Raw genomic sequence first — 15,867 nt, 5'->3', positions numbered from 1 at the left:
GTTATTTTAATTGAGAGAAAACGCCAAACGGCAAATGTATGGAAATTCAGTTATGTAACCCCCATGCTTTTATTTTAATCTTTCAATTTGATGCTGACGCAATGCAATCTGGACTGCGCAAGTTTCACAATAGCTACAGAGCCGTGGCGGGGATGAGTTGCAGTAGGTTATATTCAATGCAGTAGTCAGGGTTCACTAACATCGTTTGCTGTCACTATTCCATTTCTACCTGAAAATGTTTTTCTTGTCATTTTGAAAACATTCATGTAACTGTGCCCTCTGATTTCGATGTCTCCATATTTCCTGTTATTAAATTGCACAGGTAAGTCCCCAAATAGACTACACAAAAAGTGAGAAAAAAAGCCTTTCTCCTAAACCCTTTCAACTGAGGCACAGCGTCATGACCTTGGGCAACGTGACGCATCCAACACACTGGAGTGCTTCCGCTAACCAGATTCTGCTGTTCCGCTGACGGCAGTAAGAGTTCTACCCGAGGATACACTTTATACAGGTGATTTCCCAGCCAAGTGAATAAAAAAAGAAGAAACACAAACAGAATTTAAACGCAACAGCAAAGACTTTACTGAAAAGTACGATTCATGTCAGAACAATGATTTCAGAAAAAGCTGCATGGATTAATCTTCTGCGATAAAACAAGCGGCTCAAGCAAGAACAAAATCAATCAACGCGTAAGCGTGAAATGTAAATAAATAAAAAATGAAAAGTAACAATTCATGGTTTATAAAGCTGTAGCAGGACCTCATAGCAAGCAATGAACAATAAAAAAGTTACGACCTTAAGCAAGCCTATTTTAAATTAAAAAACAAACAAGAACAGTGACACAAGCGTTCTGTATATTACAGCAGAGAGCATTTAAGCTATTAAATAAACATGTTCACGTTTGGTATAGTTTCTAAAGTAAAACCAAAGTTTGAAATATATATATATATAAAACTGACTGTATGTGACTTGACTGCCATCCATTGGTGGCTGAATAAATTACAACAAATATACGATTATAAAGTGCTCATCGGATGTGGTAATATTTACAAGCAGCTTAGTAAAAAAAATAGCCTCTTCTACTTAATATACAGATATTGTCACTATTGCTACAGTGGTTTAAAAACCCTGAATCACATTTCACAGTGATTAACTGTGACTTTTACACCCTGCAAAGATTTACAGATGGTAAAAAGATTTTTAAAAGACATATTTTCGGCATCAAACATATTGCTGAGAATTCCTGAGTTCAACTTCAAGCACCCAGTGACTGATGTTGTTCTTGTTGAGTACAGTTCATCAATACAAAAGCAGCAGTGCAAACACAACAGATTCAAAGAGCAGTTTTCACTTGAGCTGTGGGGTATCCCTGTGCAGAGTAATAGCTGTTGTTGACAAAGAAAAATGAAAAAAAAAGAGTTTTTTTCAGATTATAAAAAGAATAATTAAACTGTACAGCTAAACCTTTTGGTCCAAGTAGATCTGTACCCAGGCCTGACATCAGACGGCTCAGCTTATAATGCTTATAATGCCCCCAAAATGCCCTCCCCATAGTTCACAATTGGTCTACTCCTTCCCTGCTCGCCATGGCTGCAGGGGAGCCTGTGGGATGATGAACTGCGGAAAGGTCCGCGGCACAACGTAGTATCCAACGACCTGCTGGGATGGAGGTGGTGGCACGGTGCTGATGAAAACTGGAGCACGCTTCTTGAACTGAGGCCACACTGGTGTAGGGTGGTAGATGACCTGAAGGTTAGGAGGCACCTGAACAGAGACAAAGATTGGATTGAGTGAAATCTGAAAGGATGGGAACAGACACATTTTTTGCATATGTGATGAATCCTTTCTAAAGCACACGACAACAAAACATAACACTGTAATAATATAGCAGCAGCTAACATCAACAACAGCCTGCAAATGAAACTCAAAATAGCTGTTCATGTATCTTACTTGTGTAAAGGAAGAAATTGCAAAAAGTGTGAGTCAGTTAATCCAAAAGAAATAAGGCCAGTTTCTTATAACAACAACAAATCCAATGAATCACAACACTGGGCCTATACGGTCGCTAACAACAAGGCCATAAATCCTTAAAACTGGATAACGTATAATTCACAGATAAGTCACACTTATTTCATACAGAAATTTTCAGCTGCATAGGTTATTAAAGCCATTAATTCTATATAATAAGCAAATTAACTAAGAGGGAAATAATCTTGCCTTCAGTAGCTCAGTTGCCCAGATTTATAGTCGCGCAATGCCAAGGCAGTGATCTGACCGTGTGAATTGACAACCAGATTTAAGAAAACAACAACTTAAGACAGCAAGTTCAATTCTCTGCTACACCACAACAAAGGCAGGCTAGGATTAGCTTTTATGTAGACAAGAGTCCTTAAAGCTCATTCAAACCTCATTCAACTCTCAGAGGTCGTTCCATTATTGGAAATTATCATCAACAAGACCTCATGAATGGCCAGCTAAAAATTTTTACAAAAGGTATGGAAAGAGGTTTCCTGAGTTTTTCCTTCCCACTGTCACCAAGTGCTTGCTTAAAGAGGGGTCATCTAATTGTTGGGGTTTTCTCTTTATTATTGTGGGGTCTTTACGCTAGGTGTTTGCCTTGAGATGATCAACAGATGTTGATCACTGCTGCTGATGAAGCGCTATATAAAACTGAATTGAACTGATATGTGATGAGAATCTGTAAGTGTATATTTGTGGCAGCTGGATGCTGCATGTGGGTTTTTCTGACTACAGACTACTGTACTCAGGTTCATTGTAACAAAGAAGTCATTTCCTGTAGCACTATTGTTAATTAGTGTGCTTTCTTTTACTAACATAGGCACAGGTTTCGTCATATAGATAACTGCTCTAAGAAGCATTGTGGTAAAAAGATGAAGAAAAGAAAAGAAAAGAAAAGAAAAGAAAAGAAAAGAAAAACAAAACAAAACAAAACAAAACAAAACAAAACAAAACAAAAAAAAGCAAGAAAAACGTACCATATTTCTTGGGTATTTGACCCTGTTTGAGCCATCTTCGTGTGGCTTTCGAATCCTGGGCACCATGGTTATTTTGCAGCTTTCATCCTCCATCTTTCCCTTCTCAGCAATCTGCCCTTCTTTTTCTTTTTCTCCCTGCACATCCTCATCCTTTGCCTCCTCTTCCGTGTCGCTCGATGCAGCTGAACCACAATCCGAAGATGTGGCAGAGTGATAATCTGAAGTCTCCTGGCTTAGTGAGTCCAGCGAGGACACAACCAGGTCATCCTTCACACACTCTTCATTCTCCTCTTCCTCCTCTTTGTCGAAAGAAGCAACTTTAAAGGGACTGTTGTTCTCTTTGGATCTGTGAAGAAGGGAGTAAATGATTTTTAAGTTATGCCACCCATTTTCCAGCCTGTGACTTCCTACAAGTTTGCACTTGTTGTTTCACATGTTGCATCACAACTGTCACTCGTTCACAACAGAACAGACTGAGAAACGGCTGCGTCTTTGTCTGCCTTTGCAGGCACCCGGTGACTCACCTTGCAGACACCTCCAGCGGATCAATCCACAGAGTCATCTCGGATGGAAATCCCAGGCTGGTGGGCATGATGTTAGTCTCTTTGCAGGCCTGCAACACCACTTCATCACAGGGCATGCTTCTGTTTATGCGAATGCATCTGTGAAAAGTTCAGGAATTAAAAGTTAGGTGCCTTCTTTCTTTGCAGGACAAAGTCACTCACTGACCACTGTGTAAATGTTTAAACAGCAATGATTACCTAAATGCTTGGCCTTTGCTGGGACAGTCGGGGTACCAGTGGTCCTTGTATTTTTCACATAGAAGTTTTTGAAGATTTTCTGCAAACAACTCTGCTTTGGCCCCATCTAAGTTACCACGTGTCACAGCCATTCGTTTGAGGAAGTCCACCCCGGCCTTGATCTCTTGCTTCATGGTGACTGTAGACAAAGAAAGAAGGAAAAAATAAAATTTATCCATGTGATTCTGTGCATGTGTTTTGCTATGACTTCAGTGAGGTGTGGAAGACCGTGAACTTCAGTTATCACACTTCCCTGTGCAGTTGTCCCTGAAGTGTATATTTATTTTTCTTTGCCTTCAGGGGAGTGTTGAGCATGGGTGAGATGTCCTGAGTGAATTTTACATATATTACCATGCTCTGTGCCAACAAAAAGATAAAGTTTGTACACAGGTAAATCAGATGCAAACTATAGCTGCCAGGTTAACATCCAAGTAATTTGACTATGCAAATTCATTGAGGTCATTGTGCTGTTTATTTTCTGATAGCATGTCTGTTTTGGGTTGAGTGTCAGTGTCAACTTGATCAAAGAGAGAAAAAATGTGCTTAATTAGGCCAAGGCTTTGGCCAACTGCAGACAAACCAGCTGACAGTGCTAACATCTTCCTGTTATCCCTGACTAGAAAGTCCATCCTTGAACTTTTGAGGTGCAAACTGTACTTTGTTATTGTGGCTTGCAACGTGCCACTCTTGCTTCAGTCTGGGTAATGTGTTGTCACAGAAAATAATCATTTTCTCTACTACATGGAGCCACAGCCTTCCCTTAAGGGTAGCTGTGATCCTGTGACACAAGCAGCAACTTTAAATCCCTAACAAATGTTTTGCTGTAGCATGAACTATGAGAGCATCGATGTGTTATCCCCCTCAGACACCATTTTGGACTTACAGTTTATAATTTGTCCGTGAGGTAAACAGGGGTAGGCTAGAATCTGCAATGAAGAGTCAATATGGTTTGGGTGACAAGCGCTAAGAGACATTAAAGCCATTAAAAACAGCACAATATCTTAAGAATTGCTTCAAAGATTGTGGTACATGCGACCGCAACAGCTATTTAAACCACACATCTGCAGAATTGAATATAAATATTGTTTTCTTTTTATAGCAGGCCTACACCTTCATTTTTAGACACTTGAACCAGTGATTTTAGTTACTGTTGAACAAAGAGTAAGTAATGCCTGTAATAACGCTTTGATATATTTATAAAAGATATTTATATTTATAAAACTGATGTTCTTATTTTAAATCCCTGGTTTATCTTGAACTTTTGTCATTGTAATTGGATGATTATTGACAAAATGTAACAGCATGTTACTGAAGACAGATGGTCTTACACACTTTCATTTGGAATTATACAGATGAATGATTTACGTTTTGAAGGAACTTAAACGCATCACTGGGGGTGTTTGTTTTCTCTGATAATTTTCTCTATAATCACAAGTTAGGTGAGCTCGAAAATGAGGTAGCTTCTCAGTCTGCACACCATGTTTACTGTGCTCGTTTAAAGGCGAGCGGCTGTCATTATACGCAAACCTCTGATACAGGTTTGTTTGGAACAACTTGACCTATTTTCAGGCACAGGCTTGTTCCAGCTGCTTATACTGCGGTCTTTAATGTTTAACTACGAGGGCAAAACCCTGTTAAAATGTCACCCTGAAAAGGAAAGATTAGTTGAGCCATTTTTTAGGAGCGGTTTCGTCGATATTCCCCCCGCGCCTGCAGATGAGGACACGGCGCAAAGCGTGTTCAAGTGCTTGTGGACCGTTGGGATACTAAATAAAAAAGCCAGACAAAGAATATAAGAAAGCGAAAAATGTATATCCTCCAGCCAGCTGTGATGGAGGGAACGTCACACTACTTAGTGGAAATAACGCGCTTGAGTTTTCAGGCGGTGCGGAAACCCCCAAATGGAAATTCAGAAAGTTTGTGACGACAAGCGTACAGCTGTAGGCAGCTCACCTAAACAACGTATTAATTAACAATTAATAAACAATGTATTTGGGTGGGGGGTATTTCCGGAGATGAGATTAGATAAATAAATAAAATGTTTAAAAAACATTAATCGACCGGATAAAATACAATCAAATAAAATTTACAACAACAAACAGACACACAGCCGACAAAACATCAACACATTACACAACTAAACGCGATAAAATTAAAGTTATTAGCACAGAAGTGAGTACTCACATTTTAACGTAGTTATTGTCGGTGCCCTCCTGCTGTATTTGTCTGCCCCTCGGTACTGATGCGCTGGAACTCTCGTGGCGGCACGTTCCTTCCTTGTTCTCTTCGGCTGTAAAGCAACAGAGACGTAGGATTACCGTCAGCGTGACTCACTTCCTTCGCAGTGAGCAAGCGGTGACTAGTGCCCGCCCGGCCCAAATATGGAATACCGGAGTAAACAGCTGATGAGTGTGAAAGAGAGCGAAATCCCTCACTCTGCTGCTTTTCTAGGCGGAAGAGGGTGTGGGTGGGGGGATATCTAATAGTGTCCTCACCTCTTAAAGGTGTGGTTTCACCCAAACTGTGAAGCGCTTAGCAACTATGTGCTATACAAACAAACCCATGATTGTAATTAACTGTAACCCACAGCTACATACATCTCACATAGGGAATGCGTTCCTATGAATCATATAATCATATATCATTATGAAGTTACGTTTTAATGGATTTACATGCTTGTTTGTTACATACCTGAAGCTTCACTAGCAGCAGACTTAATTAACTGTTCGTAGGCTAATTATTACCATATAACCGATTCTAACGGCGGGCTGCATTGCTATGGTGACCATTTGCATAAGTAGTACAGTACTCCCCCACGCCTACCACCTCTCTCACGCTCTCTGTTGAAGTCTCGGGAAACTGGAACTGAAGGCCGTGCTACATTTGAAAATAACTTAATTAGTAAAATGATGAGTTTATATAAGGTGAGATGAACTTGACGAGTAAATTTGAAAATTACCTTAATAGCCCAAGACCCAGTCACTGGGTTTGTTAAGTAAACGGGTCGCTTAAGACTGTTAAAGTGTTGTTGCTGATAGATGCTGATTTATCTTGTAAATTTGTAGAAATTTTAAGTCTGTGTTAAATTTAACTTACAGTTTAATGCCAACGAGGGCTAAAGGCTTGTGATTTTGGAAAGATTATTGTGGCTTTACATCTGAGATTTTTATATAATACCATTTTTATATATGTCACGGTCAAGTTTTACTGCTATTGAAATCCTGGACAAACCTGGACAAGAGGGCCGCAGTTTGTAACAAATATAAACACAAATTAAGTTGGAATACATGTAATTACCCTGGCCAAGATAACTACTTACAATGGACTGAGACACCCCCATAATGACCAGTTCTGCCAATTTCAGGTCCTTACGGAAAGTGACATACCCATATAACATATAGAACCAAATATAAAGACGCGCATGTCTTAATGTGGCTTAGACTAAAAAGTCCGACAAAGTGTGAACGATAACGCAAATTCATGACTAAAGATTTACAGGAACAGAGAAGAAGTATTGGTCTCTATTGGTCTCGTGCTAGACAGTAACAGGGTTGCTGAGACGAATCTAAAAAACCTGTACACGGTTCACACGGACATGAAATGAGGACATTTTCAAAAGATAATCAAATGAAAGATACCAATTTAAAGTGTTTATCAGAACTAACGATGGAAATCAAATTTTACTTACAATAGGGAGCAGAGATTCCTTCTGTTTGAGGTGAGTGTTGTTTGTCAGTGTTCCTCGAAGTGACTTGGCCGGTATCCTACAACTATTTAAGCGCTCAAGAGGTTGATTTGCATAACGGTTACATACCAAATAAACTAGAATGAATGGGTGGTGCTATTGTGCTGAACTCACTTTCACTGAAGTCAAACGTGGATTTTTTTAACGGTCATTTACAGACTAAAATTGTTATATATTATATGCACACATATTATATTATCTTATATATTCATTTTATACCAAACAGTTAGTTTCTTTAGTTCTTACACTTTAATTAAAAGATTATTGCCTCGAGTCTATGAGGGCCAAAAATTGTTGTTCTTTTTTATTTTATTTTATTTTATTTTATTTTATTTTATTTTATTTTATTTTATGTTTACATTTCTTTATTATTATTATTATTTTTTTAATTTTCCTTAAAGGAACCCTGAGGAGGGAGATCTATACTAGAAGTTTATTTATTTTTAGGGTGAAGTTGTCAGTAAACTCCTGCAAGCCTGGTTGTTTAATAAGCAGCATCTATAAAGTGCATGGATTCACTGAACAGAGACAGATAGATGCTAATTAGTGCTAAGGGAAGTACAAATCTTAAAGTATAAGCTTAAACAAAAATCTAAGTTTTAAGACTGATCTGGAGAAAAAACAGAGTTTCTGTCTCCCAAACCCAAAACTGGGAGTTGGTTTAGTGTGTGTGTGTAGGAGGGGGTCTTCATGAATTTTATATAGTGAAGCCATTCAAACAAACAGCCTTCAGGTTTGTTTAGGTCATTAGAACAGCCCATTCTAACAGCTCAAGGCTGGAAGGACTTCAGTGTATAAAATTCATGAAGACCCCCTGCTACACACACACACACACATGCACACACACAACTCAGTCATAGCATTTCTAGCTGCCAATAATAATAACAGTTATCTCTTGAGTTTGTTTCAGTTCTAAAAGCTAATGGGAGGTCTCAGGTATTTAGCCTTTAAAGGGACAGTTGTCTTTAGAAATTGTCGTCTTGAGAGTCGTTGACCCACCCTGTCATCACTAGGGGTCACAAAGCCAGTCAAAAGGTGGGGTAGCATGAACCCAGGTGTGAATTATCCATGAGACAATTCACCACCCTGCTATCACTAAAGTCAATTCAATGTGTGAATGGGGGTTAGGAAACACATAGAAAGAGATGTTAGAATTCTTTTATAGGTGGCTGGTATTTGGTGTTGTAGACTATTAGCTTCAATTATTTCAAGTGGATATATAGTTAGGTCCATAATTCCTAAGACAAAGACAAAATTTATTTTTGCCTCTGCCCACCATCACAGAGGATTTTAAATCAGCTGTTCAACATGTGATCGAAGTGCAGATTTTCAGCTTTGATTCAACAGATTTTTATTAAAAAGCAGTTTCATGGAAGCAGCCATATTAATGAAAAGTGATGAATTTGTATTTCATAGAATTTCACTGTAAGTTTAAATATGAAGCCCAGAGTGATGCCATTCCAGGTGAAGGAGGCAAAAAAAGGAAGGCTAAAAATCCTGAATAAAACTACCATAGAGACAGCAAAAACTTTAGGAGTGGTCAAAATTACAAAAAAAGAAGGCATGACCTGGTCATCTCAAAAACACCAAATGGCCGAAAGCTCACAAATGACATACTAAAATGGATAATGACAGAATGATTTCCAACATCTAATCGAGTTGAGAACTCAAGGAGGTTGAATATATTTGGTTACACTTAAGAACATGAAGATTTTTGCAGGTAAACATCAAAACATATCAGAAAAACATATTTGAAGAAATTAAATCAAGACTAACTTGAGAAGAATGAAGTACGCAGAAAGAATCAACTCATTATCCAAAGGATACCACATCATTTGGCAAACATGGTGGATGCAATCTTATGTCATGGGCAAGTATGTCTGCCAGTGAAAGTATTCATTGATAACAATGTTGTTGATAGAAGTAGCAGGATGAAATGTGACGTGTACAGGGTAATAGTCGCTGATCATACTTTGTCAAATGCAACAAAAATGACCAGATAGAGCTTCACAGTGGAAATATCTAATAACCCAAAGCATACTGCAAAAGCAACACAAGAAGGGTTTTTTTTTTAGGGAATGAAATTGAATATTCATAAATGGCTAAATCTTTGATTTGATCTCAACTCAACAGAACATGTTTTTCAGTTATTAAATAGAAATCTGAGTGCAGATAAACAAGCATCCACTGAAGTTAAAGGCTTAGCAGAATATCTCAAGGTAGGAAACAGTATTTGATGTCCATGAGTTCTAAATTTCAGGCAGTCACTGATTGCAAAGGATTTTCATTCAAGTGATAAAACAATATTTACATTTATATTGATGTTAGTTTGTCCAAATATGTTTGAGCCTCTTAGAATAAAGGACTATGAATAAAAATGACTAAAGACTTAAATCCTAAGTCCTGAACTAATTTTTTTTACTAAAAGCTACTGATTTTCTACTTAAAGCAGAAAATCAGTACTTCAACTACATTTTAATTGTTTTATACAGAAGCATATGGCAAAACTACAAACATTGTCACTTTGTCTAACAAATTATGAACTGTAGATGGACTCCTTTACTCAAACTCAAACCACCTACCTTCTCTGTCCATGTATCCCTTTTCCTTTAACCCTTAGCCTATCAACTGGGGTCGGTGCAAACCCCACAAGTATATATTTTTGTCATAAACTTCAAGGAGCTTTTTAAAATTCCAATTTAAATGTCTTTGTTCCTAATCATGTCACAATATTGTTTTCTAGTTCTGCTTTGATTAGTACTTTAAAAATAAGCATTAATCAAAAAAGAAAAAAAAAATCAAGTTCCATCCATGTAGCATTGATAAATTGAACTATTTATTCAGTTGAAGTTTACTATGGGTCCTAAAAGAAGGCACTGAAAGTATATTGAAAGGGCTGTGGTAGTTGGGGAGAGTCCTCTGAAGTGATGACCAATAAGGGGGATGTCTAGACCTGTTGTATTATGAATGGTCAAGGTGGTGAAATGGGAACATGTGTGAAAAGTACTGGGTGGAGGTTGGGAGTCTTTCGGCCCTTCAGTCTGTTCGCTAGATGTGAATTGTTGCTTGTGGAGTGGGGATTTAGGCTTGCCTGCTTGAGACCTTTCCAGACATGAGTGGAAGTCGTTTCCCGAGAACTGGTGTCACTTCTTTGAGCAGGCCTAAAGATAACGATAGGATTAAACTGGACTGGCTGTACTTTGAAACTCCCTGTGTGTCCCCACTTCACAACACTTTCTCCGTTCCCAGTCTCTGCCTCCCCAGCTTAGCTGTGAACCAGTGCTTATTAATATTATAACTGATTCTTGTGTGTCATGGTATAGAGCTTTCCAAACATAATCTAATATATGATGTCATACCATGACTGTTGGTAGCATTTCTGAAAACCTCTCAGTCAGTGCACTCTGTGCATTGCAGTTCAACCTCCCAGTTTCTGTCTGAGTGTGTTACTGGGTCTTAAGCTCAGGACCACCACAAAGTAATAGCTTCATTAGAAGTTAAATACCCTGGATCAGTTTTCAGAACTGAAGAAGTCTTTTGGATATGGGATGAAGCATCTTCAAGAACCAGCTGCCTTCAGTTCAAGCATTCAAGACTCTTAAGATGACTATTTTATCAACAGTGTTAGTTTACCTATAAGGCCTCAATTGTATTCCATTGTAGGCACGGACACAGACAGCAGGAGACCCAGGAACCCTGTAGTCATTTCTGTTATACTTCATTGAAGTCCCTTTGAAGTAACCTGCCTGGGGCGCATGCATAGTTTGTTAATTTTAATGTAGATATGTCATGCAGACCTGAATGAGTCTGCATGAGAGCCAGGGACCCAGAAAATATAATCCCAGCTTTACTGAGAACCTGCACTGACACACAGTCAGCTTGAGAGATTTTTTTCAAAGAAATAAAAATTCCTATCCCCTGAAATGCAGATACTTGCTTAAAAAACAAAATCTAAACATACATAGAAAATACATCTAAAATGAATTAAATTAAAAACACCAAGTAACAGGTTGAGCGTCACGCATTTGAAAAACAAATATACCAACCACTCTTGGAGCAAAAGCTGTGGAACAATACTATGTTACTATGAATCACAACTCAGAATGAGTTCATTTTTGTTTGACTTGTTGTTTCATGTTGTGAAAATGTATTTTTAGCTAGGCAACATGAAGAGGGCCACCCAGAGTGTTGTTTCCATTCCTAGCATGAAGCTTGATCAGTGTCTGCTCAAGCCTTGTGAAGACGAGCCGATCAGTGGGCTGATGATCACACAGCTTCTAATCCAGAGAGAAATCCTTTGGGAAAATTCGAGAAGAGAGTATGAACAGAGAAGTGTGATGAAAAGTGCTTACTCGAACTTATTCTTGCTGATGTATATTGGTCGTTATAAAAGTTCAGTAGGATTACAGAAAACACATTATTTATTTATTTTTTAATTTCAACATATGTGGATGATGCCTGTAGCATTTTGGTGTTTTTGGACACACTGCTTGATTTGATTGAATCACTTGTTCAGCCTTACACATGCATGATCCACAACAAAGTCAGCTACAGTGACTCTGCTTCAATCAGTTACACAACTGTGTTACTGATTCTTAGTGATCTTCATTCCATCTTATTATACATCTTCCTTCTCCTCATCTTTCTTCAGGTGTCCCTCTTTACTATTTGTGCAGTTATCCAGACAAAATGTTTGATTGGTAGGTAAAATCATGCTTTTACATATGGTAATGTGGAAGAAAAGGCCTGTAATTCTTGCAGTTTTGCTAAAACTGTAGGCATGGGCCAGCAGTGTTTTTAGTTTATACAGTCACTGCATAATTTGAGCTTCAAGTGCTAAGTTCATGTCACAGTCAGGTGGAAGCTGACTGTGTGGAGTGAGGTGGAGGACCCAAATGCAGACACGCAAAAACTAAACTTGACTCTAACAGAAAATGCGCTATTTATTATGGCTGATTAAGCAGTAGAAAAATAAAAGGGCAAAATCAATTTGAAGCAAAACAATAACCTAAACTGGGGAAAACCAGAAAGATAACATGAAACATCCTAAACATGAAAAAACCTTAAATGTGACAACTTGACTACACGAAGACCCGGAAGCATGGCATGACATAGCAGACGACCGGACAAGGAATGAATGAAACTCACAGACTAAATGCACACAGGAGGTGATCAGGGGAAGTGAAAATAAATGGTGAAACAGCTGATGCAAATGAACATGACATCACAGGGGAAGCAAAACTAAACGAGGGAACACGGGAACATGGATAAACAAGATAGGCAGGAGACATGGAATGAACATAAGGGGAACATGGGAGTAGAAAAAGGGACATATGCACATAAACACAGGGAAACAGGACAGAGACACAAGGAGAACCTAAATGGACAAGGAGATTACACAAGACAAACGGGGCAGACTGAATGAAACACAAGGAGGGAAACATGTAAACAAGAGGAGAGGACGGGAGGAAGACAAAAACATCACTGAAACACACGAAGTGCAAGGGAGACTTAAACACAGAGGACACTGCACTATAAACAACATAGTGGGGAGACAGACATGAGAGGAACCTAGATAGAAAAAACAGAACTCAAACAGAACAAACTGAAGTTTAAACTATACAAACACAAACTTTGTAATACAAAGGCATGAAACTCAACATGCTGGGTCAAAAGACCCAGCCCATGACAGTTCAATTACTGTGCATGTATAGTAAAAAACAACCAAACACATTTTTAGAAAGAGTTTGACACAAGAATTGCATATAAGAGCTGTAAAAGCTTTTCTCTTTTTCTTAAAGGAAAAAAAATAAAGTGCTAAAAGCCTTATCCAACAATTGCTCATCAGTAAGACAAACACAAGCTCAATATTAAAAAAGTGAGTTATTGGGACAGTCTGCATAGATTAAAAAATATGTAACAAATTTATCCTTGGAGCCTCCAAAACAGACCAGTGCTGACTCCAACTGTTACAATGTTGAAAAGTAGACTTTTCCCTAAACTATGGTGTATAACAAACTAATCATAAAAATCTTTAGACTTTGAAAAACAGACCAAAAAATGTCATAAACTTTCCTTTTCCACATGAATCACAAATAGCAGAAAATCCACCACCCGATTCAATCTTGGTGGTTTATTGTTTTTTCCTTCATCATTTTGATGTAATGCAGTGACTATTTTCAAATCACTGAAGAAATGTTTGCCTTTGTTTTTATATTAAATTAAATATATATATATTACAAAGAGAGTATGAAGTGCTAAAATTGAGATTTTTGTTTATTTTCTATGTTTATACCAGCAATGCTAAAAAAAAAAACAAAAAAAACAAAAACAAATGTGAAACAAAATACTTAGAATATGCATATAAAGGTTATATTAATGCTGAAAAATATTTTAGTGAAGGTCTTGGTTATTCCAGCAATTTAAATACAAATATATGTACAATGTTTCTGACTATAGTGCCAAATTATGTGCAAAAAAGAAGATAAACTCAAGCAAGAAGTGTGCTTCAACACTTCAGTTTGTTTCTCTTTGTGACCATGTGAGGGCAGTGTGGTATTTTGTTTCAAAAGAAGAGTCACTGGCCTGTTTTGCAACACTGAGCCACATTTGAAATTTCTTGCCTTGCTTCCTTTATCTTCATTCTCACATATTACTTCCTGAATTATCCCCCTCAAACCTTACCCACCCATTTATCGTTTTCAATTTTTTGTGCAACCTGGTACACCCCACCCCCCGAACCACCCTTAATCAAATCAGATCAGGGTTGTTTTAAAAACAGTCCGCTTTATAAGATGTGTGTGTGTGTCGGTATGCGTGTGTCATGGGAGTTTGTCTCATTTGGGTTGATTTTTCTTCACTCCTGCCTTTAGTGGGTTGAACTCACTCACCCAGATACCATAAAAAGAGTCAATTATTACTGTGAGTATAGCCGAGAGAGAGAGAGAGAGAGAGAGAGAGAGAGAGAGAGAGAGGCAAGGCAAGGGTGAGAGCAACAAATCTGCTGCGTGGCGGTTGTGTTTTGTATTGATTAGCATTGTTTTGACAATTGACTGGAATTCAATTCTCTCTTTGTCTTTCTTTGTTTTTCTTTCGCTAACCTCTGCCCCACTCCATATTCTCCCATTAACCCATGCAGGCAATCGCTGAGACTAACTGAATTGTATCTTTAACACTGACTTTTCTCTGACACTCACAGGTCATTTATCTTTTCCTTTCCCTCCCGTATTTCTCACACACCTCACATAGTATAACTTTATCCAACTGAAAACTATTGATTTTTCCCCCTGCCAGTGTGTCATCTGGGCTCTTCAAGCATTGACTGATATTCTGCTGTGATAACAGGAACCCAAACTGGGACTCTTCAGACACACTTTGCCACCTTTTCCCGTTATATGGCTCTCTCAGAAGCGTTGTCATTTTGTGGAAGTATTGGAAATGAGACCACTTGACCTCAAAATGTGATTCTTTTTCAGGAACAGCTTCTCCCTGAATGCATCTGGCCGTATCAATGAAGCCCACACGCATACGCCACATGCAGCCTGCCTTGCCTTTAAAAACATATTGATTTCTCTCTTTCACAGGGAGCTTAATGCGATCGATCGTCCAGGCTCTTTCAAGATCAGCGCCAGTATAAGGATCTCTTCTTATAACACACATGCTGGCTCTTTCCCTTCGGCTAATGATTGTCCTTGGCCTGAGGGAAGAGTTTGTCTGCATTAAGACAGAGAACTGTTTCTCTGGGCATCCATCCCCCTCCTCCTCTTCTCTCTGGTCCCCAGTAATGTGGATGAGTATGGAACTTTTAATTTCCTTTTTAACAAAAGGTATGCCAGATGCAGCACACACATGCTTTGACCTTTATCAATCCTCACCACACCCCACTCCTTCTCCGCACCTGTCAGTGGATCGATACCTCTTTGTATTTGCAGTGCATTACACGCTTTCCCTCTTTTTAGATTAAAAAAGTTGGTCTTTCTCAAGTTCCCGTTGTTTTTTAAACACGGCATACAATAAAGCTCCAGTCATTAATGGACAAACATTTCAATACAGAATATCATTTTGAAAAAAACGAAAACCAAAATAACTGTTGATTCAGTTTGACTTTCTGTTTGGAGAAAAGCTCTTCTATTCTGGTTCTGTTAGAAAAAGCTTGCAAAATATATTTCCTATTTTTAAAAAATAACTTTCAAGAAACACCCTGTTGAATCCCCTAAAATTTCCTCCTGTACAGCAGCTCTCTGCTGATGGTTTGAAGCTCAAACGTGAATGTGAATCTTCAGTTCCCATGCCAACTTTCAGATTTCTGATGAGAGAGAAGGTAAGC

The 15,867-nt window shown here is 38.4% G+C and overlaps 1 protein-coding gene across 4 annotated transcripts; it reads right to left on the bottom strand.

Annotated features, from left to right (window-relative positions):
* Positions 1–589: 589 nt before the first annotated feature.
* LOC146508051 (protein BTG3) lies at positions 590–7,503 on the bottom strand. 4 transcript variants are annotated; one of them, XM_085177634.1, is made up of 6 exons: positions 7,485–7,503; positions 5,981–6,086; positions 3,758–3,935; positions 3,521–3,658; positions 2,997–3,342; positions 593–1,764 (listed from the first exon to the last, which is right to left on the bottom strand). In XM_085177634.1, the coding sequence occupies exons 3-6, from the start codon at positions 3,928–3,930 to the stop codon at positions 1,567–1,569; spliced, it is 855 nt and encodes a 284-aa protein (XP_085033760.1). In that variant the 5' UTR covers positions 3,931–3,935; positions 5,981–6,086; positions 7,485–7,503; the 3' UTR covers positions 593–1,566. The 4 variants fall into 4 exon arrangements, with proteins under 4 accessions (XP_085033758.1, XP_085033759.1, XP_085033757.1 ...); XM_085177632.1 differs by lacking the exon at positions 7,485–7,503 and adding an exon at positions 6,488–6,503 and having other exon boundaries at positions 590–1,764; positions 3,758–6,086; XM_085177633.1 differs by lacking the exon at positions 7,485–7,503 and having other exon boundaries at positions 590–1,764; positions 3,758–4,153; positions 5,981–6,136.
* Between the last annotated feature and the right edge of the window lie 8,364 nt (positions 7,504–15,867).

Source organism: Neolamprologus multifasciatus, chromosome 11 (assembly GCF_963576455.1).
Source record: "Neolamprologus multifasciatus chromosome 11, fNeoMul1.2, whole genome shotgun sequence".
Classification (NCBI taxonomy): Eukaryota; Metazoa; Chordata; class Actinopteri; order Cichliformes; family Cichlidae; genus Neolamprologus; species Neolamprologus multifasciatus.
The sequence above is the reverse complement of the archived record's forward strand: the minus strand, read 5'-3'. Positions and strand labels throughout refer to the sequence as shown.